Source organism: Sturnira hondurensis, unplaced genomic scaffold (genome assembly GCF_014824575.4).
Source record: "Sturnira hondurensis isolate 20B ecotype Veracruz unplaced genomic scaffold, ASM1482457v3 Scaffold0005279, whole genome shotgun sequence".
NCBI lineage: Eukaryota > Metazoa > Chordata > Mammalia > Chiroptera > Phyllostomidae > Sturnira > Sturnira hondurensis.
In genome coordinates, this window is record NW_028077910.1 from 9,546,733 (window position 1) to 9,573,180 (window position 26,448).

At 37.2% G+C, this 26,448-nt stretch overlaps 1 protein-coding gene across 4 annotated transcripts in view; it reads left to right on the top strand.

Moving 5' to 3' along the window:
• Positions 1 to 353: 353 nt before the first annotated feature.
• ZBBX (zinc finger B-box domain containing) overlaps positions 354 to 26,448 on the top strand; it is a 99,822-nt gene continuing 73,727 nt past the window's right edge. For 3 of the 4 annotated variants that reach the window (XM_037046604.1, XM_037046606.1, XM_037046607.1), the window contains exons 1-6: positions 354 to 409; positions 6,920 to 7,036; positions 11,673 to 11,786; positions 15,146 to 15,236; positions 21,567 to 21,615; positions 22,832 to 22,938. In XM_037046604.1, coding sequence (XP_036902499.1) covers positions 6,969 to 7,036; positions 11,673 to 11,786; positions 15,146 to 15,236; positions 21,567 to 21,615; positions 22,832 to 22,938 — 429 coding nt within the window. In that variant the 5' untranslated portion in view covers positions 354 to 409; positions 6,920 to 6,968. Of the gene's footprint in view, positions 410 to 499; positions 566 to 6,919; positions 7,037 to 11,672; positions 11,787 to 15,145; positions 15,237 to 21,566; positions 21,616 to 22,831; positions 22,939 to 26,448 lie in introns of those variants that run through there. The other variant, XM_037046605.1, reaches the window with a different exon arrangement.

A 26,448-nucleotide genomic window follows, 5' to 3' on the forward strand; every position in this document is an offset into this window, starting at 1 on the left:
TTGCTTGTGTTCCTTCTTCTTGCGTCTGCCCTTTGCTGGCCTTGTACTTTTGGGCTGTTATTGAAACCTTCTGTGCCTTAATTTTCTTAGATATATATGGGGCTGTACTGAGGATGGATAAAATATTACAAAGGAGGGCTCAGTAAGTGGTAGCCAAGTGTTATCCACTCCAGCAGAAAGCCTCCAGGGTCTGCGGAGCCTCGAAGCCCTTTCCTTTCCTAGGTTCCCCTCTTCCCTACTCCGTCCCTACCCCGGAGTGGCTCCTCTGCTCCCTCTGCCGGCAGACAGCGGCAGGACTCAGCATTCCGGTTGCTATGGGTACGGAAGAAACGCGGTAACCAAGGAGACCAAGGCGGAAGCTCAGGGCAGCAGGACCAGCGGCGGTGACGCGGAAGTCTGGGGTCTCCAGGTGGGCAGGCGGCGGCGGGCAGAGGGCCTCGGGGTCCGCCTGGCGGGGCAGCGCGCCGCGTCTGGGCTGGGGAGCCCGGTGAGATCGCGGGGGAGACTGGGTTCCTGTTGGAGTCGAGATCGCCGGGCCGAAAGGTGATCGCCGAGCTCCTACCAGGTACCCGACGACGCAGTGCCTGGCCCGCGGGCTGCAAGACGCGGCCTGGACCTCAGGAGTTGAATAGTCTTCTTTTCTATCAGCAAAACACTTCCCGGCTAGTGTTGCTAGTGACGACCTGAACCAAGGGTGAACCTCAGGCCGCGAAACCGGGCCTTTGGCAATGGTACCCCTTCTACAACCCGACCTTAATGCTGGTCTCTTTTATTCTTTGAAGCCATTTGCGCCTTAGAAAAAAAATTGGTACCTGAAATACCATGATCGCATCCCCCTTCCTAGCCTTCTTTCTACGTGGCTGCCACGTGCACCCACTTCATTGCCGAAGTGCACTTCTCCAAAGTGAAGGTCAGTGAGAAGGACGCCTGATCCCCAACTGACTAAACTGCAGCTGTGGAACTTTTTCCTTCTTTCCCAAATCAGCGTTAGAGGTGCTCAGATATATAGGTTCAATTATGCATTTTTTAAAATCAAGAGCTAGCAGTCTCAAAAAAAGAAAGTCGTAGCAAGTCGAAACTTAACAAGGTAAAACTATGCAAACTGAAAACTTGTTAAACCCTACAGCTCCCTCTAGCAACTTGGAAGTTACACAGAGGTCTGTCACCTACCATCAAATTGCCAGTTGTATTACAAATTAATTATTTGAAATTTCAAATAATTAATCTACCATCATATTGCCAGTTGTATTACAAATTAATTATTTGAAATTATTTGAAAGTATCTCAGTCCTCAATTTGCTTCAAAACACAATACTTTACATGACTACTTTATTTGTTTTTAATTTTCTTCCTAATTTCTTTACTGGAGTGTAAGTTTAGTTAGGAATGGGTACTTTGGTCCACCTTGCTCCTCAGTGCTTCACCTGATACCTGTCACAGAAGAAGTGCTCCATGTATATTTGTAGAAAACTCATCACAGTCTGGTAGGATACTGGAAAAAAGAAAACAAAAAGATACGTTGCAGTGGGAAAGGTGTTATATTCATTTAAAAAATTATAAGGTGGGTTGTGCAATAAATTCAAAGCAGTAGAAAAAAATTAAATACTTAAAACTTACCACATTATTGTTGGCACAGTACATTAGGCCTTCTACTAATCGCTGGGGATTCAAAGACTAAAGGTGAGATTACCGTCAAGTATTTGAGATACTTGGGGAGACAACACCTATATAAGGAAAGTAAGACAAAAAATAATAATAGGAGGCAGTATATAATAACAAATAGGTGTAATGGATACATATGATATCTACAAAATTGGTGAAACTCAATTTTGATGGAAGAAATATTCATGGTAGAGGTGGCCTTCTAACTGAGCACTGAATAGAAAATAAAACTTAGCAGAGAAGTAGAAAATTAAGCACAAGGCATAGGACGATTGGGATGCGTAATGGAAGATGTTAAGTACCAAGCAGAGAGATGGGTTTTTTTCCTGTGGGTACGGGGAACAGGTTAGAGACAAAAACTTGTGGCCTCCCATTTCATTAGAGCGATTTGACACTCAAAAGATTTTGTAATGGTGTTTAAATATATTGATGTAAAATTAAGAAAATATTTGATGTTAAACAGTTCTTTCAACATCCCTTTTTATGACATTAAGAGTACAAAAGGGGATGAATCCAAAGGAAATGAATGAATCATTTTAAGTAAATGGAACCATATTTAGATTTTGAGTCTTAAGAGAAGCTAACAAGATGGAATAAAATTGTAATTTCTGGCTTTGTTACCAATCTTGGATGCATGCCATAATTTTCCCATTCCTAAAATATTCACAAGGGTGTACCTACAGTAAGAGTTGATTATGTGAGAATCGGTGGGAGAGATAACATAGAAATACATAAATAAATATATGAAAAGGCTTAGGTTAGGGTTTATACTGAAAGGGTTTATACATTTAATATTTTTATTGCTATCTATAATCAGATGTTTTTAGCTGATACAGAATTAATAAAACTTGTATATTGCTCTATTATCATGCCTTTCAAACTTTTTTTAAGTTGTAGAAGAGTGTGCTTATATTAAATCTGATACAGAGGCTCATTACATGCAATAGATACAATTAGGGAAGCTGTGGGTACAGCAGAGCCTTTGACACTCCCTCATTCCATTCCCAAGGAGTTGCTAAGGCTGCCCCTTTCCCCGGACCCCACGGTCTCTGGAGGTTCTTTAGGGGCCCACTGTCTTCCAGGCCACAGATCAGAGAGATTTTGTTTGACTTCCTTCAAATGGGGGTGTAGGGGTCATCCTTACCACCTTCATCATGTGTCTGAGGTGAAGCTCAGAGATCACTGACACAAGGCCTTCTGAACCTAAACTCAGTACCTTTTAATACCACTCATCATTTTAATTGGAGAGTATTTTAAGAAGATGTCTTGCCCCTTAACATCCAAAGAAATGCTCTGAGTTCTCAAGGGAGCCTGCACACAAGGTAAAACATAGGGGGCTGGAGTTCTGCTTAGTGCCCTGACACCAAGTTTAATGAAGGGATGGGTGGGTTGGCTAGAAGACTGAGTGCAGCTTGAAAGTCAGTGCCTGGTTTCCTTTTAGGGCTTGTGCTAGAAGAAAATGACAGATATTTACTTAGTAGGGCACTCAAGCACAAGACATTATACTCAGGATTATATATTACCAGTTTTTTCTTTAAAAAATTCAGCTCTGGCTGGTGTAGCTCAGTGGATTGAGTGCAGGCCTGCAAACCACATGATCGCGGTTCAATTCCCAGTTAGGACACATACCTGGGTTGCAGGCCAGTTCCCAGTGAGGGACCCATGAGAGGCAACCATACATTGGGGGACCCACAAGAGTTCTTGCTCTCTCCTTCCCTTCCCCTCTAAATATAAATAGTCCTTTAAAAATTTCAAATAAAATGTGTATATCTAGAATAAAGGTATCAGATAAATATTAAAGTTAGAACTTTTTAGAGTTTAAAACTATTATTTTTATTTACATTCATTTTCATTTAATATGTCTTGCACAGGTCTCTGATTTCTAAGTTCATGGTACACATGTTGATCCACCCCAAAAGTGTTTGCTTATTTGACCCTTTTAAAGTATGTGCTAACCCCCCAAAATCCTTGTTTATTGGCTGTTAAACTTTCCGATCGAAGATGATCATGGTTTTTAGAAAAATCAAGTAGCTTTAGATAAGTTTTCAGTTATTAAAAAATGGCCCCTCTTGAAAATGGTTTCCCCAAACTTCCCATTCTACCAGTGGTGGGATGGTAAACCCTCTAGGGACGACGGCAACTCTGATGAATGCTCTGAGTTGTTGAGCTTACAGTTCACCATAATTTCCCTGATGCCATCCCATGGCAGCAGGCCTGGGTGCCGGGGGGTTGTAATCAGAATGAGAGCTGTGTAGAAGGATCATCAAACCATCTCGGATAATTTTGAGTCATATTGTTGGTACGTGTGTGGGGAAGAACAAGGTTGGGCTCAGAAAAATGATGCAGCCTAATAAACCAGGTAACTAGAAAATTTTCCAAAATAACTACTAAACTTTTGGTATTTAATGATAAAAAAAAATGAGTGGCCAGAGGACAGGTGGAACCACGAGGTTTGCGTAATAGGGATTTTTATCTGTGTTTCCCTGGTTCTGTTAGGCAGCTGAAGTTTTGTGCTTTGCTATTCTTCCTGATGACACTGTTATCTTCTTGCTGTCCCCTAAAAAGGTGACCGATTCTCTGTTGGTTTTAAGAAAGGAAACAGGCAGAACAGCATGGCTCTCAATTATAATCTTTCTTTTTATTTCATACAAGAAGATTGGTTTATGGGGGTAACTCAGTGTAATTGAGAAGACGCCTTACTAATTGCATTCAGTGAAGTGAAATGCCCCCTGAACAAGACCATTTATTGGCTAAATCACATTATCAGCAGAACTGTAAATCTGAATCATCGCCTCCTAATGAAATTTGCTGACTTGTCTTTCATTCACTTCAGTCTTTGTGATCAGCTTGATGCATATGTACAGTGCACATAAATTGTATTATACGTCTCAATGTATACATAAAATTAGAACAGTTTTAATAATTATAATTAATTAGACATATTAACTTTGGGGATTTGTTTACTTTTTAAATGATAATGGTAATGACGACAGTTGAATTTTTTGATTATAATCAAAAAGGGATATGTAGACTTTATGCTGAAAGAGAAGACTCATCCTGGGGGTTTTCTTTAAAAATAGTTTTTGTAGTTTCTGTTTGATAAAAATGACTCAAAGACTTTACCTACAAAGACGGACCATCCCCCAAATCAAACAAAGTCCTAGTTTTCCATTTCTATGGAACCTTTAGTTCTTGTTAACACTGATTTTAGCGTTGAGAGACAAAAGTGGGTGGTTGAGAAATGAATCTGAATTGGACACCCCTCCTAAGTACTTCCGCCGGGAAACCCCGTAGTATTGCTGCGGCCTGTGTGGTCTTCCCTTTGGCTGTGAGTTCTCGGAGGGAAGACACCACATGTTAGTTACCATTCTGACTCCGGTACCAGTAATGGGATCACAGAGGAGCAGCTGTGTAAATGTTTCTTAATCAAAGACACAAATATGTTTAGTGCAATCACTACGTTGTTTATGATATAAAATTACTTTGTGAAATTCCGTTTTGGAATTATCTTCAGAGAATAAATCCCTTCAGAATTTCCTACAAGGCTGTAAAAGTCTCCTCTTTCACACTGGATTTCATATTCAGAGGTAGAGTGATTTGAACAAAATAGTCACTTCTGCCGGACAATATCATTTCTAGTTTTAAATGAATCATAACAGAGTGGATATGTTTTTTGAGGGTAAGATGGATTCTGCTCAGTTTCAGAAGAGGTGTTCCAAGACAGTGGTGTTTTGAACCGCGGTTGCTCATTGAAGTGATGACTTTCTGTAAAGAACAACAGTGAAGAACTAGTCATTTGATTACACAGACTCTGAAGTCACAACAGCCTCCCATTCGGTTATTCTTATTCTGATACTTTCTCTTCTGAAGTATCTGAGCAAAGCCTCCAGAGTTATTTTATGTTCTTCCCTCTGAAACTTTTGGTGACTCTCATTAGCTACAGAATAAATTCCAAAAGCTTTATGTTGGCATTTAAAGGCACCAGTTACTGGACCTCAGCCTGCATTTCCGAACTTATGCCTGCTTTTCCCCCTTCGTGTGCCTGTACACCAACCAAGTGGAATCTGTCATTTGTCCCCATTCAAGAACTATCCTTCCTTACAATGTGCAAAGTTCATTCAGTCCCTATCATAACACGTAAATCCTGCTTCTCCTTAAAGCCGTCGTCAAATGCTAGCCAGCTTGAATTCTCTCACTTCTACTAATACACATAGAAGTCTTATGGCCCTTACAATTTCTCCATTGTTTTGTGGCTTTTATATATAGTATTAAATACCGTATTGGACTCCACGTGAGCCCAGACAACAAATATCCCTGGGCTTTGGCTTTTTCCTCCCTCTCAGCACCTCAGGCGGCAGAGCTTTGATAAATATTTATAGGGGTTATGAGTACACAGGAACACATGTAAACTGGTAGTATAAAATGGCTTGGGCATTTCAGAGTAAGGACTCCATGATATTGCCTTTTGTATATTTGTAAGAGTATTTGGAATTTGGAAAATTTCATTCATATAAAATAGTTTCGCATGTGATTCAGTAATTCAGTATTACAGAGAAAGTGATTATAGAGCCATGAATACTTGGGATGCTCAGGAAACAGGGTGTTCTGAATAATATAATTTTCTGGTTAACTTGGAATTAGGCAGAAAATCTTTTTTGTTTCATTTCTTGTTGAGAATTGTTGAGAATTCTTTCTAAATATGCTAATTTTATATCTTAGGCAGAGCATCATTAAGTTTTTCTTTGATAAATGAGGATATTAAAATGTCTTTGGGTAATCATTACATATCTTATTCTCATTTTACATTACCATTTATGTAAAAAGGGAGGTTTTTAAATTTGGATTGTATCTCTTTACTATATTTAGCTTTGGATATTATTTTTGGATGTGGACAAACACATGGTACATATTTTTATAATCTTCACATAGGATGATCCAAAATATGTTCTCTAGTTGTCTTTATGAATGCATTTTTTATTTTCAGATGAATATTTCCAAAGTCTTTTGCTGCATAATTATTGCTAAAATTTTATTTCTTCCAGAAATGTTATATTTATTACTTTATATTACTAAATATATTTATATAACATAATAATTAACCATATATAGTAATTCTTTATTGTTTAACCTTTGATTTAGCTTTTTCCCTTGTAACAATTCCTTTTTTTAAAGTTTTTCTGAGTTATATGCAGTTTCAAATTTGTAAGTTAACTTCTTTACCGCTGGTATAATTCTTTTGCCTTTGTTACTTTTTCAGAAGTTTCCACAAATCACAGTAATCTTTTGACAATATTAAAACAGGAATTATGAACACCAAAGATTTTGTAGTTCTTCCATGGGGAAAACCTGGACATTCAGTGAAGCTAAAATATAAGTGAGTACATGCCTATTTACTTAAGCAGAAATAGCTACTAAAGTTTCTGTATATTGTAATTTAAAATCTTCTTTTCACATGAGACTATTTACTTACAAATTTTAAAAGACTTTATTTATTTTTAGAGAGAAGGGAAGGGAAAGAGAAAGAGGGAGAGAAACATCAATGTGTGGTTGCCTCTCATGCACTCCCCAATGGGGACCTGGCCTGCAACCCAGGCATGTGCCCTGCCTGGGAATTGAACCGCCAACCCTTTGATTCACAGGCCCGTGCTTAATCCATTGAGCTACACCAGCCAGGGCTCACATGAGGGTATTTAGAGTTGAACTAAAATTTTGTGAGTTTATCTCTATTTTCTTCACAGCGGTATTTTTATCTGTCAGAGACTCAGTTTGAAATATTATAAATATTTTATAATATTTATAATATTATAATATTATAATAATATAATATAATATAATTATATNCCTCTCATGCACTCCCCAATGGGGACCTGGCCTGCAACCCAGGCATGTGCCCTGCCTGGGAATTGAACCGCCAACCCTTTGATTCACAGGCCCGTGCTTAATCCATTGAACTACACCAGCCAGGGCTCACATGAGGGTATTTAGAGTTGAACTACAATTTTGTGAGTTTATCTCTATTTTCTTCACAGCGGTATTTTTATCTGTCAGAGACTCAGTTTGAAATATTATAAATCTATATTATTTTAAAAATAGGGACCACAAATATTTATGCCATAGGAATCAAAGGGAAAAGTTATAAATGAAGGGTGGGCTCACTATTAAAACTATAACAGAAAGTTACAAATATTTTTGTGACACTTATTTGAAATAAAAAAAAGAATTAGCCTGAAGAAAATGAAAGAAACTTAAAATTAAGGACACTAATCGGGTGAGTGATCTCTTAGAAGAAAAAGGAAGTACTAACTAATCTAGCACTCTGTGTAGTTAAAAGATGTTATATTGAATTTCCTTTTCTCTGGAAGAGTACCTTCTGTTCTAGATGCATTCAGCCGGAGCCAGGCAGTTCTGGGCATCTTGGGAATTTCGTGGCATGGCAAGGATACCCGAAGGGTCACTATGCTGTTTGCCCTTGTGGCCATTGAGAGTCACTGAGAATCCCCAAAACCTTTTTCTCAATTATCACTAGGGCAAGCCAGCATGTGTAGGGGGACTGCCACTTTATTTATTTATTTTTAATCCTCAGCTGAGGACATGCTTATTGATTTTTTTAGAGAGAGAAGGAGGAAGGTAGAGAGAGAGGGACGGACACATGAATAGGTTGCCTCTTATATGCACCCCCATTGGGGGCCAAATCTGCAACCTAGGCGTGCACCCTGACCTGGAACGTGAGCCATGGTGTTTGGGTTTTTGAATGACACTCCAACCAACTGAACCACGCCAACCAGGGCCAGACTGTCAGATGCTAATTTTCGTTTCTGACGTCCCTGATCCAGATCAATAGTCCTGTGGTTATTCAGTGTCTTCAGAGCTTTCCTAATTCCCCATTTGCTGTAAAAGCATTGTGTAAAGTAGAAGATGTTGTAATACAAATTTATGGCATTATCATGATAAGAATTACCATTTTGTGGTGGGGAGGGGAGCAATGCAATTGCTGGTGTTACCAATTATCCCTTTTTATGCAAAAAGATAAGGGGGCATGCATTAGTTAATTTTAGTGATATGCTTCAAGTCTCTGTGTGTAGACTTATAAACATTATCCAACAAACTTTTATTAAGGGTGCTAAGGAATGGTGGATTCAGAGGTAGAAAGTCACAATATTTGCCACTATGTACAATAGCTTGTGGAGAATGTGGATGAGTAAAATGACATTTACAATACAGCTGGAATCACAACAGGATGTAAAAGCGCAGGGGCCTCGAGATCTTGGCCCAGCCTGCGGGGGTGAGGTTAGGTCTTCTCCAAGCAGTTAGTTGGGTGCAGCCTGGGCAAAGGCACAGAGGCTACACAGTTTGAGGACTTTCAGTTGGCTAGGATTTATAGAACAAAGTTGGAGGGAGGGCAGGGTCATATAGATGACAAGCTAACTTGTATACCAGACTAAGGAGATTGGAATTTATCTTGGATATGAGGGGGAATCATTATTTTCTGGCCTGTATGTCTCCCTGATCCACCCCTGATCCACAGCCCATAAAAACTAGGACTGGAGCATCCACTCTGTGGTAATTACTTTGGATTTCCCTTTCTTGTCCTTTTCTTATTCCACGCCTAGCTTCATTTGATGTTACCTTAACAATTTTCCTTACATTTGTCTCATATTTTGGTGTTCTCCAACCCCCCACTACCTCTTTCACAGCCCCCAAGTCATTTCAATAGATTGTTTTTGGCTTTTGGGTTTGTTGTGTTGATGCAGTCTTCCTAGGATCAACCTTAGATTTTTCTTCAGTGGCTTTCCTGGCCTCCTGGCTCTGAGTCCAAAGCTGTCTGCAAAAGGAAGTCTTTGTCTTATTTTAGACACATGCAGTCCCACCATAAACTTGATCACTTGGTCAGTGGGCCAGTGCTTTTTTTCTGTCATACTCATTTCCTGGACCACAGTGGGGACTTCAGAAACAATAGAAGTTCTTTAAGCAACTGATTGACAAAGTCATATTTGTGCTTTCAAATTGTTTCTCTGAAAGTCACGTGGAAAGTATTGTAGGCCTTTGAGACTTTGGGGTGGGAGACCATCTCAGGGACTAATCCTGATCTGTCCTCATCCCACCCCGAGTGATCGATTTCAGGAAATGGCATCACGTCCTCCTGATGACTCAAGTGAGAAACCTGGGATTGTCTTTTCTTTGTTGCTTCCCTTGGGCACTAATCTACTTCTGGTCAGTCTCCAAGGTCAAGTAATTCTCATTTCTTATATTCTCAAATGTTCAAATTTTTCTCTACTGTCTCTGTGGTTAAGATGATTAAAATAGTCTCCTAACTGGTTTCCTTGATTCCAGGCTGTGCCCTTGTTCAGTTTTCCACTATGCAGCCAGCGTGACCTCTCTAAAAAGCAAGTTTGATCAATTCTCTTAAAATCTTTTAATGATTCTTGTTGCTCATTACTGATATGGCTCTTTATGACCTTGCTGCTGTAACCCTCAGAAGTTCTATTTCCACCCACTCTTCCATCCTGCACTTAACTCCTGGTCACGCACGTAGAACCTCCAGCACTTTGGCCCGCCCAGCACTCTTTTTACTTGTGCCTACACAGATCTGTAATCCTGGAACACTGCTCTCGCCACCCCCTTGACGGGCTAAGTCCTTTCATCCCTTAGGGCCCAGTTGAGCCTTCACTTTCAGCCGGAATTGTTCCTGCAGTCTCAGAGGCTGGGTGTGTGTGTGCTTTTCCTGTTTGCTCTGCAGCCTCCCTAGGCGTCTCTGGCGAGCTCACCGTCCTGCTACAGTTCAGTCACCTCCATGCCTGTCTGTGTCCCTCTCCGTACTGGAAGCTCCATTGGGTCTCAAATCCTATTACTTAGTTCAGTGATTTTATGTAGTAGGGGATGATTTACTCCTTGTAGAGCAGGTATAATGAAAATAATGGCTCTCCACCAGTATCTTTGCAGCTTCTCTGAATCTGCTGGATGGCCTTTGCCTCCTGTCATTTTTTATATTCTGTCTGGATTGTGTCTATTTGGGGATGTATCTTTGACCCACTTGCCCTTTGGTGAATGATAACCATCTATATAAATTAGTTCTGATATCTATTATTCTTAATTTGGTTCTTTGCTATAGCACACATGGGTGCCCATGCTACAGGTTTAGAGTAAAGCACTAATGTAATAATGAATATGCAGTTTTAAACTCATGATAGACCATAAGAGATAGACAACTATGTTGGCTTAGACCTATGAAAGAGTCAATGACTAATGCTGACTAGAGAACACAACTGTCAAATGAAGAAAATGGCTTTTGTCAAAAGTTTATGAGCTTCAGATATTAATAGCAAAATCTCTTGTACAAGAATCTATAAGGAAGCTCTTCTCTGTTCTCAGAAAAGGCCTCTTCTCATTGCCTTTCTTCAGTGGAAACATTTGGTGATATTTGGCTCAGTTTCCATTTGTTCTTTTTGACGGCTCCTGTACCAGCACCTTTAATGGGTGTTTTCTCTAAGTGTTCCGCTCTTTTATTTTTTTTTAATTTTTGATTGTACCTTCATGACATAAAGGTAGAAATTTACTGAATGTTTAGCAAAAATATGAATTCTGCTTATATAGAAAAAATTATTTTTAAATAGTGTGCTTCAAACTACTTGAATTCTTAGAGAAAAGATAGTATAAACATTAAGAACATAAAATTTCCTTTGTTTTCTATTGTGTGTCACAGATATTTGCTCACATATAAAGGCAGAGCTCAGATGTAAAGTGGACTATGATTTTAAACCTCTAACCATGCAATGGGAAAAACAAAAGCCTAAGAATTGAAGAAATACTTTATTTAAGAAGAATATTAATAGAAAGCAAATGCTAACTTTAGAAACCGTGTTTCAAAGAAGGACAAAGAAGCGGTTCAAATACTTTATCACTATTTAGTATTCGTAATTTTACTTAAAGAAAAAGATGCTATAAAATTATGTAGCCTTTATTTTGTTTGTTTATTTATCCCAAATGAACGTTCTGCCTTTAAATCTCATCAGAAATGCTCAAGAACTGAGGATGGAGAAAGTACAGCTGGAGCTGCAGAACCAAGAGATGGAAAAGAAATTACAAGAATTCCAGTCAACAAGGAGGAAAGACAAGGAGGAAAGAGAGTAAGTGACATTTTTAGAGAATTTTAGAGGACTAAACTGAATTATGTAAAGGACAATTTTAGACATTATCATTCCTATACAAATCTTCCCTGGAAGATAATTTCTGGCTTTTCTTGATAAACAAGCAATATTAAATTTCTCAAATACCATAAGATTTTACTTATATGTGGAGACTAATGAACAAGCAAACAAAGTAGAAACAGACTCATAAATACGGAAAACAGAAAAAACTCATAGACATAGACAATAGTATGGCGATTACCAAAAGGAAAGGGGGGTGGGGAGAGAGAGAAGAGGATACAGGAAGGTATAAATGGTGACACAAGGAGACTTGACTTTTGGTGGTGAACACACAATACAACATACAGATGATGTGTTGCAGAATTGCACACTTGAAACCTATATAATTTTATTAACTAATGTCATCCCAGTAAATTCAATGAAATTAAAAAAAATTCCCCTACTTTTTCTGTTTGAATCTCTCATATAAGACGTGTTGCTTTTTAAAAAATTACCATTATTTTTGTTTTCTCTGGACCTTATTTGCTCTTACATTTTCTTATTTCTCTTACATTTTTCTTCTGAATCATTTATAGTTTGGAATGTTTAGGACCTCAATGCAGTATTTGCCCTTTGCTCTCATAAAATTGCCATCAACAGGAGGTTGTCAATTAATATTTTGGGACATTTTCTTTATTAAAGACTTTTTGAGCTGGAAGTTTACATGTACATACATAAGAATCATTCAGACCCTTAAGTATCTTCAAAATACTTTTAGCAATGTACTTTAGCTTAAATTTTATGACAACTCTCTGATATTATGTATGCATATTTATATGAATTCTTACTGAGAATTTGGTTTTATTGTAAAAATAATAAATAAATATGATGAAAGCCTAGTAGAAATGATCATTGTGTAATGGAAGTAATCTCTTCTTAGCTCTAAGTTGACTCCCAGCCCATTTTGTAACACCACTTTTAACTACCCCAATTTTTTTTCACCGCAAATGTTTTATCTTTATACAAGCCTATGTATATATGTATATTAACGTGTTTGTAGCTGATGTTTTTTATGTTTTTAGAAATATGATTATCTATAATTATATGTGAATTGTTTCATATCCCGAATTTCTACTTAATGTAAGTGTTCCCGCCGAATCATCACCCAGTGTTCTTAGTTTTCATGGCTGCGTCACATTCCTTTGTGTGGATATGATAGCACTTATTTTTCAGATTTCTATTACGTTTTCAGTGTTCTGTGATTATTTGTACTCCCATGAATACACTTCTATATATATTTTTGCTTATAGGTGCAAGAATATCTCTGGGATAAATTCCTAGATATATATTTTAGGTCCAAGTATATGAGTGGTTTACATATTGATAGACATTGGAGAAATTGTCTTTCCAATAGGCTTCAAAAGTGTGTACCTTTCTCCTATAGAAAATGAGGGCACATGTTTCATGTGCTTTTGCTGGTAATAAATATTACCAGACTCTACATATATTAAATTTTGTTTGGTGCAGGAAGTGATGGTCATCAAATTTCTATGAAGTACCATCTAAACATTTAAACTCGAATGTTTGCTGTAGTTGCAGTAGTATTTATTTTTAAGTATAACTCTTTGAAAAATATCCGTGACATACACACACCCTTTCTAATACCCAGAGTATTGGTTGAATTGAGGCATCTCAATGCTGCACATCATCTCAGGTGACAAAGTTGATTGTTTGTATCTTGCTGCTTTTCTCTTAATGGTCCAATTACTAGTTCTATTTTTTGAAACTTCACTGCTTTGGGCTTCTCAGTGGATCACAAATATGTCTGTGAATCAGAGGTTTTGAAATCAGCTCTCAAGAGAGACTTTTCATTAGCCCTTTTATAAAATTTTAAAAAATATTCTAAAGCTTGACTGAGTTTTCAGAATAGTTAAATGCTTTTCTAAGGTCACCTAGATATTAACTGTCATACCCAGAATGAGAACCTGCCACTTAGTTGTTAGGAAGTTAGAAGTCCAGTGTTCTCGTCTTGGCTTTATTTTTTATTATCTGTGACCTTGGGCAAGATTTTGTCTCATTATTTTTTAAATTGGAATTGGACTCCCTCCCCTGTTGACTTCAAAAAAAATTGTGAGTCTCAAATAAAGGTGCTCTGAAAACTAAACTGTAAAGCTAAACAGTTGCCTTCTTTGTGATCTCGATTACCCTTCAGTGTAGGACTAATTTGAAGTCTTAATATGGAATTGATCATTGAATAGATCTGCTAAAATTTTTTGGTTATTATTTTACTTACTTTCCCTCTTTCCATTTGTGGATCTTAGCTTTTAAAACTACATGACACTCTGTAAAAATTTCTATAAATCAATAAAGCTATGTTTAGTCATAATGTCTAAAAACAGAATTCTTTATCTGTTTGGACATTTTGTTTTTATTCATTTCATCTCAAAAGTCCCAAATATAGTAGAGCAACATGAGGTCTGTCTGGAAAAAGTCCAGCCATTGTTAATATAATGGTTTGTGCATCATCGTGTAACCTGGTAGCCAACAAGAGTGGGCTGGAATGCGCATGCATGAACAATGATGACTTCACTCTTCTAGTCAGTGGGGGCAGTGGACACCATTGAGTGACCGTGTGCACTGTGTGGCTGTTACATACAAAATGCCTGAGCTAATAGAGCAACAAATCTACATCAGATTTTGTGTGAAGCCTGAACATTCCTCTGTGGAAACTATTCAGATAATTTAGAAGGCTGCAGCTATGTGCAACTGGTGATTGGCAGCATCATCAGGACAATGCACCCACTCATGCATCACGTCTCGTGCAGACCTTTTTGGGGCAAACATCAAATCACTCAGGTGACTCAGCCCCCCTAGAACCGATACTGGTGCTCTGTGACTTCTGGGTTTTCCTGAGACTCAGAGCACCTTTGAAAGGGAAGAGATTTCAGATCATTGATGAGATTCAGGAAAATACAATGGGGAAGCTGATGGTGATTGGGAGAACTGTGGGAGGTCCCAAAGTGCCTACGTTGAAGGGGACTGAGGCATCGTTGTCCCATGTACAATGTTTCTTGTCTCTTGTATTTTTTTCAAAAAATGTCTCTATTCTTCATTTTACATAGCTGGATAACTTCTGTATGGACCTCATATTTTAAAGTTACTGAAGATATTGACACTATTTTTTTTTACAGACACTAAAGTTACTGACACTATTAATATTTCATTTTCACTTTGTGGTGGTCTGTTACAAGTTAACGACTGAGTTTCCATTTCATGAAATCAGAAAAATATATCTGTTTTCATTAAAAGGAGAAATGTATTTAGTGGTTACATTTGACTTCTGTTTACATGTATTGAAGGTCAAGTGGATATCACTGGAAATCTGGAAAACCAGGCAAATTGGTTACTCAATCACATAAAATGTCACAAAATAAAGGAAATGTTATTAAGGTAAGAAAACACTATTTTATTCTCAATTTGCTAACAAGAATATATAAATTATTTTTTCTGATCTTGCATTCCCTTCCCATTCTTGTTTTAACAACTTTGCATACTATTTGATTATGATTATTTTTATAGATTACATAGACCTTTCATATTCAGATATCTTTTTGTTTTCCATCTACAAGTTGATTTTTAGAAATTCACTTTGAGTTGAATTTTCTAAACAAATTTATTTCTGTTAAGCTCAGTTCTGGTTTCAAGTATATGAAATAGAACTGTGTAGTTCTAGGTTAAGGTGAAAGCTGTTATTTGATGTAACAAAAAACAAATTTTTTTCTGCTTTTTCATTATATCACATTTGTTTAATATGCTGGTGTTCTGCTTGAATAGTAATTATTATTCATATTCTATCGATTCTATATGTGAAGATATCCAAGGGGAAAAAAACTTACAGATTTCTCAGCCATAGAATTGCTTTATTTTTACCTATGTATTGCAAAATATATCATTACATTGTATAACTGATTAAAACCAGATGAGTGTCTTTCTATAAAGAAAACTGTTTTTCTTCTGAATTCTTAAGCACAAGATTCATGACTTTGTAATTTTGAACTTATATAGCTTTTCCTTTTTTATGTGCCTATCATTAAACTTTCCTCGGGCAGTTGGCATCTACTCACATCTCACTTGATGCTTCTAAACTTATTGGTTTTGAAAAAGCCAATGTCATTTTAATGTCATTTTCTTATTAAATAGGTCTTTTAAATTTTTGGATTAAACAGTTCATAGTCCACTTTCCATTTTTATTATCTTTCTGAGATATAATGTTCCATGTTTCATATGTTATTATATATATGATATACTAAAAATGCCGAGTCTGTGATTATTGACTTATTTATTATTTAATGTTTATTAAGCATCTCCTTGTCATAGGATGAATTTTCCTTATTCTCCAGTAAATTCTCATCTAATGTAAAAAATGATTCACATATGAAAATATTTATAGAAAGCATCAGTACATAATTTTTTCCATAACTATTTAGTGTATGAACCATCTGTGCTTGGGAAATAATTGTTTAATTCTACACATATTGGAAAGTCTACTACTTGTGTTTTTAAGAAAAAGTGCTGAATAAATCTTAATGCTAGTCCCTACAATCTTCATAACTGAGTTGAAGGATGAAAACACAGGGGATGCTGTAGAAGGTTGGGTGTAAAGGTCTCCTCTAGCACAGGAGGGAAGGTCTCCAATGACAGGCTCAGGAGTCTTGATCTTTTTCACTAGGTGGATGGAATTCCCTGACGGCTCTGGAGCAGGAGTACAGCAAGATTAAGATGAGATTTCTGACGGTTGATTTTGTTTAAGAATCTAATGCAGTTGGGACTTATAAATATAGAGCACATGATATCCAAACTGTTTTGATTATGTATCACATCAATAAAAAGTATATTCTGAGCATAGCTTTATATACATAAAGTCTTTATTTATTTATAACTAGAATTCATTTTTTAAAGATTTTATTTATTTATCTTTAGAGGGGAGGGGAAGGAGAGAGGGAGAGAAATATCAATGTATGGTTGCTTCTCGTGCTTCCCCTGCTGGGAACTGGCCTGCAACCCAGGCATGTGCCCTGACTGGGAATCAAACTGCGATCCTTCGGTTCACAGGCTCACGCTCAATCCACTGAGCTACATCAGTAGAATTCATTTTTATATATTCTGTTTACTAATACATCATGTGCACTCTTAAGCAAAATATGGAGGTTAATCAAGGATAATATAAACATAATAGATGTTTCTTTTCTTCTCTCTGGTCTTTGCTTGAGCTCCCCCAGGCATGCATACGTGCTACTTTGGAAGCCACCAGTATAGAGGCAGAGAGACTGTTAAAAAAAATCTAGAGATTCAGATAAGAAGAGTCTAACTTAAAATGTAGCAGAAGAAATAGAAAGGAAAATATTGGATGAAAAAAAGCAGTGATAAAAGAAAGGAAGAAGTCAAATATATAACAGATACTGCAGCCTGGGTTGGTTAGGTAGTAGAATAAAGAAGGAAGTTAGAAAAAAAGTTCTAGGATATTGATTTAGACCTCTCCTCTCTCCCTCTCTCCCTACCTTGTCCCCCAACTTTATTGAGGTATAAGTGACAAATAAAATTCTAAAACATTTAAAGTGTATCATATGATAATGCAATATACATATATTGTAAAAGGATCCCCACGCTGACTTAATTAATACATTTATCACTTCACATCTCTCTCTCTTTTTTGTGAGAACATTTAAATTCTACCCTTTTAGCAAGTTTCAAAGATTTAGAATTTTCATGTGTTAGTTCAAGCTGAGAGATTGAATTGGTTCCTAAGCATTTATAAAAGGGGGAAGAAAGGTATAAAGGATAAAGCACAGGAAGGGCAGGTGTGAAGGGTAAAGCTCAAAGTCTGTGGAGGCAAAGAGAACTTTAATATTTACTCACTGTCTGTTTTACACCAGTCAACAGTTTAGCCTCTCCTTTTGATCTCATTAAATACTTATATCACTCTTGAAAAGCAGTTGATATTTTTTTAGTTCCACAGATGAAGTAATTTACCATCAAAAGGTTAAATAACTTGCTGAAGGTCAGGTGCTGGGGCCGAGATTTGGAATGCAGGGCTTCAGGCTGGTCCTAAGGGAATTTGCGAGCTCTGCAATAAAGGGAGACTGCAAAGAGGAAAGTGGTAGGAGTAGAGTCAAAGCAATGTGATTTCATTGGAGAGGAAAGGGAAGGAGGGTATTTTTAAAACATATGGAGAAGTCAGCCTTGCCTAATACATGGTGTAGTGGACCCAGTTTGGGGTCTAGTTTTAGACCAGGGTTTCTCTGTAGGGGTCAGTCCCCTCCCACCCCAACTTCCTGCTACAAGGAGACATTTTGCAATGTTGGAGACATTTTTAGTTGTCACCAGGAAAGGGTTTTAGGTTGTTGGTGGTGTTGTAGTTGTCATAGTTTCTTCCTAATGGTAGCAATGGCTACGGGCCAGAGGTGCTACTATGCATCCCACAGTACATTGGACAGCCCCCATAGCAAAGAATCGTCCTGGCCAAGGTCAAGAAACCCTGGTTAGACTAAATTTCTCACTCATTTTATTAGCGATGTGATTTTAGGCCAGTTATTTGACCTTTCTGGCTTTGGGTTAGCGTATTTGTAAATATGCATAATGGTACTTTGTAACTACACAGAGTTTTTGGCAGTGTGTGAAATAATAGGTGTGAAGTCGGTTGTAACATTACCTGAAAATCAATTTAAAATGTCTCTTTGTGGAGAATGGGGATTTCTAGAAACACTGAATTTGGTTTGATGATTGGTTCATTATTAGATGTAAAAGTATTTTCAAATGGTTGAAAAAGAAAGGCAGGCAGCAGTGAGTAAAGACTACTGTTTCCGTGATTTTGAGGAAAAGCATGACCTCTCGGGGCTTGAACAGCACCAAGGACAGACTTTACTACGTTGTTTTTTAGACTAAGGGAGAAGATGAGTCAGTGCATAGTTGAGAGGTGACTCACAAAAGCAGAGTAAAGATTAAAGGTGGAAACGAGAGAGGGGTCAGTTTTGGGGGGCACAGTAAAGAGGTGGCTCATTAAGCAGTTCTTCACCAAGGGGAAGGAGGACTCATTTTCTCTGAGACCAGAAAGATGGAAGAAAAAACAAGTGGCAGTAAAGGTAAATTTTTAGAGGTTTTACCTGACAGAGTGAGGCAGAGGGAGCTGTGGAAAACTCCTAATGGGAAGACCTCACTATTAATAAATTTAATGGCAGGATCATCTGCCAGATTAAGGAAGAAAAATGGGGTAAAGTTGAGTGTTTTCGGAAGGGAGAAATTTTGGATTAGACACTGTGGGTGACTGAGGATTAGCAATAGATGAGCACATACGTTGTGGAAGGGCTGTAAGAGTCCACTGGAGTTGTTCAGCATGGATTTGTAAGGGACCCAATCAGTATTATGTCATCGCAATGACGGGTAGGTATGGGAGGTTTAAGAGGAAGGGGGTAAGGTTAGCACTGAGAAACTCTGACTTTGGCATTTTGAAGCTGTGGCCATGCAGATATCTGCTTAGGTTCCTGGTTTGGTCATAATGGTGAAGTGGCTGAAGAGACACTTGGAAGTTCATAGTAGTCAGCATGTTGGAGGGCCTTCAGCCTCAGGATGTCAGGTGGACATGGACATTGAAGTGTCCATGATCATCCCCCAGAAATGTGATGAACTGGGCAGAGCTCTGACCTTCAGGTGGACAAGGATTCTGGATATTGATAAAGGCAGTAAGTGGATGGTGGGGACCTTCAACAGAGGCAGCAGCATTGAGGAGCAAACAGGGAGGAAAAATTCTTCTCCTGCTGAGTGAAAGGGAGTAGAAATGGATCTAGTTCCTCTGGAGAGTTCTGTGGAGGAGGTTGTGTTGGAAAAAAGGCAGGTCCAGTTTATGTGAACTTTTGGAAGAGATATTTTTAGGAAAGGTTTAAGACATAAGATGGTTAAGTGACTGTTCCATTAGTGTTCCATCAAATGTCAGGGGAGCCTGGATAGAAGCACAAACGGTAGAGAATGGCAGGGGTCACGTAGCTAATTAGATTAAGACTGCAAATATTTGAAAAGGTGGCCTGTGGGAGGAGTGCGGGCCCAGCATGGGGGTTAGGGCATCCGAGGGAGTTTGAGGCCTCTGTGAGCACCAGGGAGGCAGAGGATGACAGCATAGTCTGACCCCCATGGCCCAGAGGATACATGGGTGTGGTAGAGCCATGAAGCTGCCCTGGTACCTGATGGCACATCTTCAGCAGCTGCTGGTGGAGGCGTAAGTGGTTGAATAGGGCATAGGCTTTAGTATATTGAATTACTGATATTTGAATATACTTATATATGCATATACTTAAAGCCATATATATGTGCATATTTGTGTATGTATGCATGGGTGTATGTGTGTGTGTGTCCTTGGTTCAGCCCTACTCTATCCTCAACTCTTTCCCAAACAGATAAACATCAGACTTAGGAAGAAATTCTATTTTCTGAAAAATAGCAGCTAGCAGTTTGTTCACTGAAATATTTTTTATGCAGCTTGAGCTATTTTAAGTAAATATGAGTAAGAAAATATTATTCACAATACCAAAAACAAGAGTATAAAAATTCCCTAATTTTCCTAATAATGGCTTCAGTTTGCTTTAGCAAATCCATTCTGCCCAGGTAGCCTATAACTACATTGATCATACTGCAATTCAGATGTATCATTAAGGTAATAACATTAGATAATTTGGTTATAAAAATGAGATTAAATTATTTGTAATTTGTATAACATTGCAAGTTTAAATGTAAAAGCACGATTCACTAAGAATTGCTTATTTCAATTCTATTTTCTTCTTTTTTTGCTCTGTTTCGTACATAGCATCTGAGTAACTACTTAGAGAGTGTAAACAACAAATGTCCTTTTGAAGCAAAACCACAAGATTCACTGAAAATAATTAGGCTGAAATTTTCAGATGAGTGCATTTAGTACAGCCACAGACACAGAGGCAAGCATTGTTCTCATACTCTCACGTACAGATTAGGCAATTGAGCATGCAAATCGCAAATTGGAAACCAGGCACAAATTGACAGCATCTGTATAAAGTGCCTCTCGTCTGCGTTCGTCTGTGCACTTTGGATGTAGGTTTTAATAAGACCAGGGTAAGTGTGTGTGATTGATAAGTCTGTTTTATTTCTTCAAACCTTAAAAATCCCAGGATTTTAAGTGAATGTTTATCTGAAATACCTAGCAGTGAGTCTTAATTACCCATGTATACCTGTATTTCTGCCTACATCTTGGGAAAGTCAGGGATCACGAATAATATATTTGAAGGTTAAGGTTCTCTAAACTGGGCACATAAGATAATAATATTGGTTTCTTCAGGTATGTAAGCAGAGTAGCTCAGTCTAAATTTAGTTTAGAATCAGTCTACACAAATATTTGATTTTGTGCCTCTCAGAAAGATCAGCGATGGAAAAGCCTTTAATATTTGAATAGTAGTGCTTTCCTAAAATCTTTTCTTGATGATATATAATGATTTTGTTTAACAAATAATTTATGGCATGTTTAAAAGACTTGTTTTTATATAGTTCCAAAATTTATTTTCTTTTTATAATTTTTATTAATTTAATTAAAAGTTTTTATGTTTTTATGATGATCTATTAATTTTATATCACTGCTTCAAAATGTTTGATTTGTTCAACAAGCACCAAGATTTTATAGCTTTTTAGTATTTTTGTTAGTGACTTAAACTTCCTTTGAATAAGAAGATGTGTACCTAACAAATGATATCTATTTCATTAATACAGCTTCAACCTGGAAAATTGAGATTAAAATTACTGAAGGAACAGCTTCAAGGTAAACAGCTTACCACTGTACTATTAGCTGCTACCAATATAATTTCTTCTACATTTGAATTACATAGAAAATTAAAGTGCTAGAATTGTTTATTCAGTATAAAGATTCTAACTCTCCAAATGATGACTCTTTACTTCTGGTATTCAAAATACATTTCATTTATGTTTGTTGGGGGTGGCGCTTATTTTATTGTCAAAGAGTGTCAATTTAGAATATGATTAGAATATAGCATTTTTTTATCGTGAGGACTTTCATACCACTGGTCCTTAAAGTTTATTAGTGTAATCTTTAAGATAAGAATTTTTCAATGTAAAGTTCTAAATTGAAATTTTACTCTAAAAAATTAAAAGAATATTGAAAAATGTCTTTATATTTTAAAACTGTTTGACAATAACAAACACTAAAATCAATTTTGAATATACCAATTTCAAAAGAAATTACTTCTTTTTTTAAAAGATTTTATTTATTTACTTTAAAGAGGGGAAGGGAAGGAGAGAGGGAGAGAAATATCAATGTATGGTTGCTTCTTGTGAGTCCCCTGCTGGGAACTGGCCTGCAACCCAGGCATGTGCTCTGACTGGGAATCAAACTGTGATCCATTTCTTCGCAGGCCTGTGCTCAATCCACTGAGCTATGCCAGCCAGTGCCAAAAGAAATAACTTCTTAATAGAGGATAAACACATTTAATTTGAATGGTTAAGATGACTTATTAGAATAAGTTATTACATTATCTGTGTATAACATTTATTCATATATGTTATTTGGTAGAATGAGTTATGTTAATTATATATAAATTATATATATTATCTATAACATTTAATTTGAATGGTTAAGATGATTTGGTAGATTTATTACAGAAGATGTTCTGTGTAGGCTTCAGTTTGATCCAGAGATGAGACAGAATGCTGGAAGTATTCTATCAAGAGCATGGTTTTTAACACTTATTGCATGCTGTAATTTCCCATGTCCTATGTAAGTGAGTTTTAAACAGGGTAGATATGAGTGGATGTGTGTGGCCCTGCAGTCATGGGAAGGGGCTGTGAGCTCCCCAGCCTACTGGGAGAGTTAGACTTGGTTACATGCCATTCTTACTAGGTAACTAATGTTTAAATATTATATGAGTATTTAGAAATAAGCATATTTTTATTACTTTATCAATCAGAAATCTAAACATCATAGTTTAAAGTGATTAGTCTGACTCTTTCTTTTCCTCCAGAATCAGTAAGACCACTTAATTCTAAAATGGCAAATTCTTCTGAAAGTGAAAAACCCAAGATAAAAGGGAAGCCTTGTGGACAGTGTGAGAACAAAGCCGCTCTGCTAGTACGTACGTTACAATAAGATACTGGAATAGAACTTACGCACGGTCTCAGACACTTCTCCCAACTTAACCTGCTTCGGTAGGCACACACTTTTCCTCTGTGGCTCATATTAAGGGTGAGGTGTGCATGCTGCTGGGGATGGCCTGCAATGCCCTGAAGCTCACCCTCTCATTCCTGTTTGAGGCAGGAGCTGAACTCATCCTCTCTGCCTGGGACCATGCCTATCAGCACACAAGCATGCTGCAGTCTCTTCTGCCTACGGCCAAAGCGAAACTGACCCCAAACACTCTCTTTTGTCCCCCATATCGCCCTCTGTACTTCTATTTTGGTAACAGTTGACAAGTTGGCTATACTTGCTTTCATCATAGTCTCTTCTCTCATTCTGTCTATTTTTTAAAATTGAGGTATATTTTATTTATGGTGAAGTGGACAGATCTTAAATGTATAACTAATTGTCTTTTGACAAATATTTACACTCTTATCAAGATAATGGAATACCCCTGAAAGTTCCCTTCTGCCTTTTCCAATTCATCTTCACTGCAAAGACAACCACTGCTCTGGTTTTTAGCATCTTACATTTGGTAGTACCTATTTTTGTGCTTTATGTAATGGAATTATAATATATATGTATACACACATACATGGGTGGGCAAACTAGTTTTATAGTTGTGAGCATGCAAAACACAGAGTTTATTCTTGCATTATTTCTTTATTAATTATAGCACTGTTTATTCTTATTAGTAACCTTCTTTTGCCTACTCCTCTATCTAGATTTTGTGTGTAAGTTTTCTTTTGCTCCATGTAGAGATTTATTCATGTTACATTTTTCAGTAGTTTGCTCATTTGTATTACTGAGTTGTATTCCATAGTACAGATACACTAAAATTTGTTTATTCCTTCACATGTTGAATGACATTTGGGTTGTTTCAGTTTTTTTTCTATGATGTTTAAGACTCCTGTGTACATTTATGTGAAAATCTTTCTTTTTGACCCAAAATGACATTTATTCTTTCTTTCCTTAAAAGTTCTGAAGTGAACTTGAAAAAAAAGTACAAAAATATGCTTTCTGACAGCTCTGGAACTTTCATAGATGTGGATTCATGAGCTTTAAAAACTATTGTGAAATACATCATAATTTAAATGTTGCCATCTTGGCCATTTTAAGTGCAAAGTCCAGTGGCATAAACTACATTGCTTTGCTTCCATCACCACCATCCAGCCACTGAATTCCTTTCAACTTGCAAAACTGAAATTCTGTGCTCAATAAAACAATAACTCCTCTCTGATTCCTTCCTTCGCCCCTGGCAACCTCTACGCTATTTCTGCCTCTGTGAATCTGACCACTGGGTTTCTCATGTGAGTGGAACCACATAGTATCTGTTCTTATCACTATATAGTATTGTCCTCATTTCACTTAGCGTAATGTCTTCAAGATTTGTCCATGTGGTAGCCTGTATCAGAATTTTCTTCATTTTTAAGGCTGAATAATATTCCATCCAGTGTACTGTGAATAATGCTGTGAACATGGGGGTACAATGATCTGTCCAAGTTCCTACTTTCAGTTGTTTGGGGTGTAGACCCGGAAGTGGAATTGCTAAATTCCCATTCTTTCTTGAACCTTCTCCATTCACTACCGGGTCTCTGCTACTGTCCAGCAACTGTTCCTCTGATGGTCACCAGTGACTTCCACTTTCAATTCTCAGTTCTTTTGTTGGTCTATCAGCAGTCTATTCTCAGTTCCTATCTTAATCCATCAGTAATGTTTGATACAGTAACCCTCTCCTTTCCTAGGACTCTTCACTTGGCTTTCTCTGAAACATAATTCTCTCTTGGTTTCATTTTATTTTGCTAGCTGTCCCTTTTCAACTTTCCTTGTTGGTTTTCTGTACTCTTGACCCCTTTGAATGCCTTAGCCCTCAGTCCTTAGCCGCTTCTCTAGTCTGTGTACACTTGCTCTTTAGGTAGTTGCATTTATTTTCTCAGCTTTAAAGACCATCTCTACTTCCATGCTTCCCAGATTTACATCTCTGATTTATGCCCTTCCCCTTGAACTTTCAACTCAGTCTGCTCAATCAGCAACTCTAGTTGGATATATAAAAAGTAAATTCATGAGAATTTTTACTTTTTTTACATTTTTACTTTTTTTTTTACTTAATGTAAATTCATGAGAATGGTGATTTCATTTCACTCAGTGTGGAGGGTCCACCACCTCTGCCTGCAACTTAGCAGGTACTCAAAAATATTTGTTGAATGAATGAGTCATTTCTTTAAAACTTTTCTGTAGAATAGACTTTAGACATATTTTCCTTTCAGTTAATATTGATGATACCCAATACCTTTTGTAATTTAATATGTTATACATACTTAAGAAGCAGTTGTTTTCTCCCAAATAACTTAATAATTATAGCTAGTATTGTGGAATATATTGTAGTTTCAGAGAATGATAATCACTTCTGATTTAAGGCTATTTTTAGTAGCCTTATTTCATGGTAGTTTTAATTGGGCTCAAAGAGTTAGAATGCTGTGAGTTTGATAAAAGGCTAAAAACAACATTAAATATAAAACTCTGGCTGTTGGTAAAATGCTCTGACTATGACATCTTACTGTAATAGTATTAGAGATAATAATGGACAATAATTTAAAGAATATTAGCCAATTATACCTATGCTGGAATGTTTAAAAATTTAAACAAATAATATTTTAGAAGCTGGAAGTATGAAAGGGACTTACTGGTTGAATTGGATTGTTGAGGTTCATTGTTCATGATCTGAAAAAGGATTTATGTAGTAACCCTGGGTCAACATTTCTATGGAATCCTATACTATGCGGAGCGCTTTTTAAGGGCTGTGGATATAACAGCATGGCATATGTAGGCAAGACTTGACCTGAAACTAAAGGGTCAGTTTTTCTCCATCGAGTAGGAAATGTAAGAAAATGACATCCCAGACAGGATAAATGACATATGCCCTTACCGGAAAACACATGAGTGAAATATATGCAGTGATTAAAAAGCTGATTTGCCTGAAAGCTGTGGACGTTAGGACTTATGTCCTAAATATACTTAAACATTTCACTAAGATTTTAATAAAGGATGCTCTTTGATTTGATGAAAATATACTTGTTAAAACACAATAATAGATTGTTTAAAAATTGAAGCTAGGCAGACCTAATGGAGTAGACCATGGTAGCGTTAAACTCTGAGGTTATCCTGTGTGCTCGCTTCCATCATTCTGGATGGTAATGTTGGATAATTAGAGTCACCCTTTCTGTATCTTGTGGTAGGCTCTTCATCAGGGGAAATTGTATACTGGGATGGGGTTAAGACCTTGTGTTTTGGGGTTTTCAATCTCGACTTTACCTTTTATTAACTACGTGACCTTTAGCACATGACTGGATTCCTCTGTAGTTCTGTCCTCTCATTTGTAAAATGGAATACTATGAATAACTCTAGACTATACCGCTGAGTTATTCAGGGCAGTGGGTTAATGCATGTGAAATATTCAGCACCGTG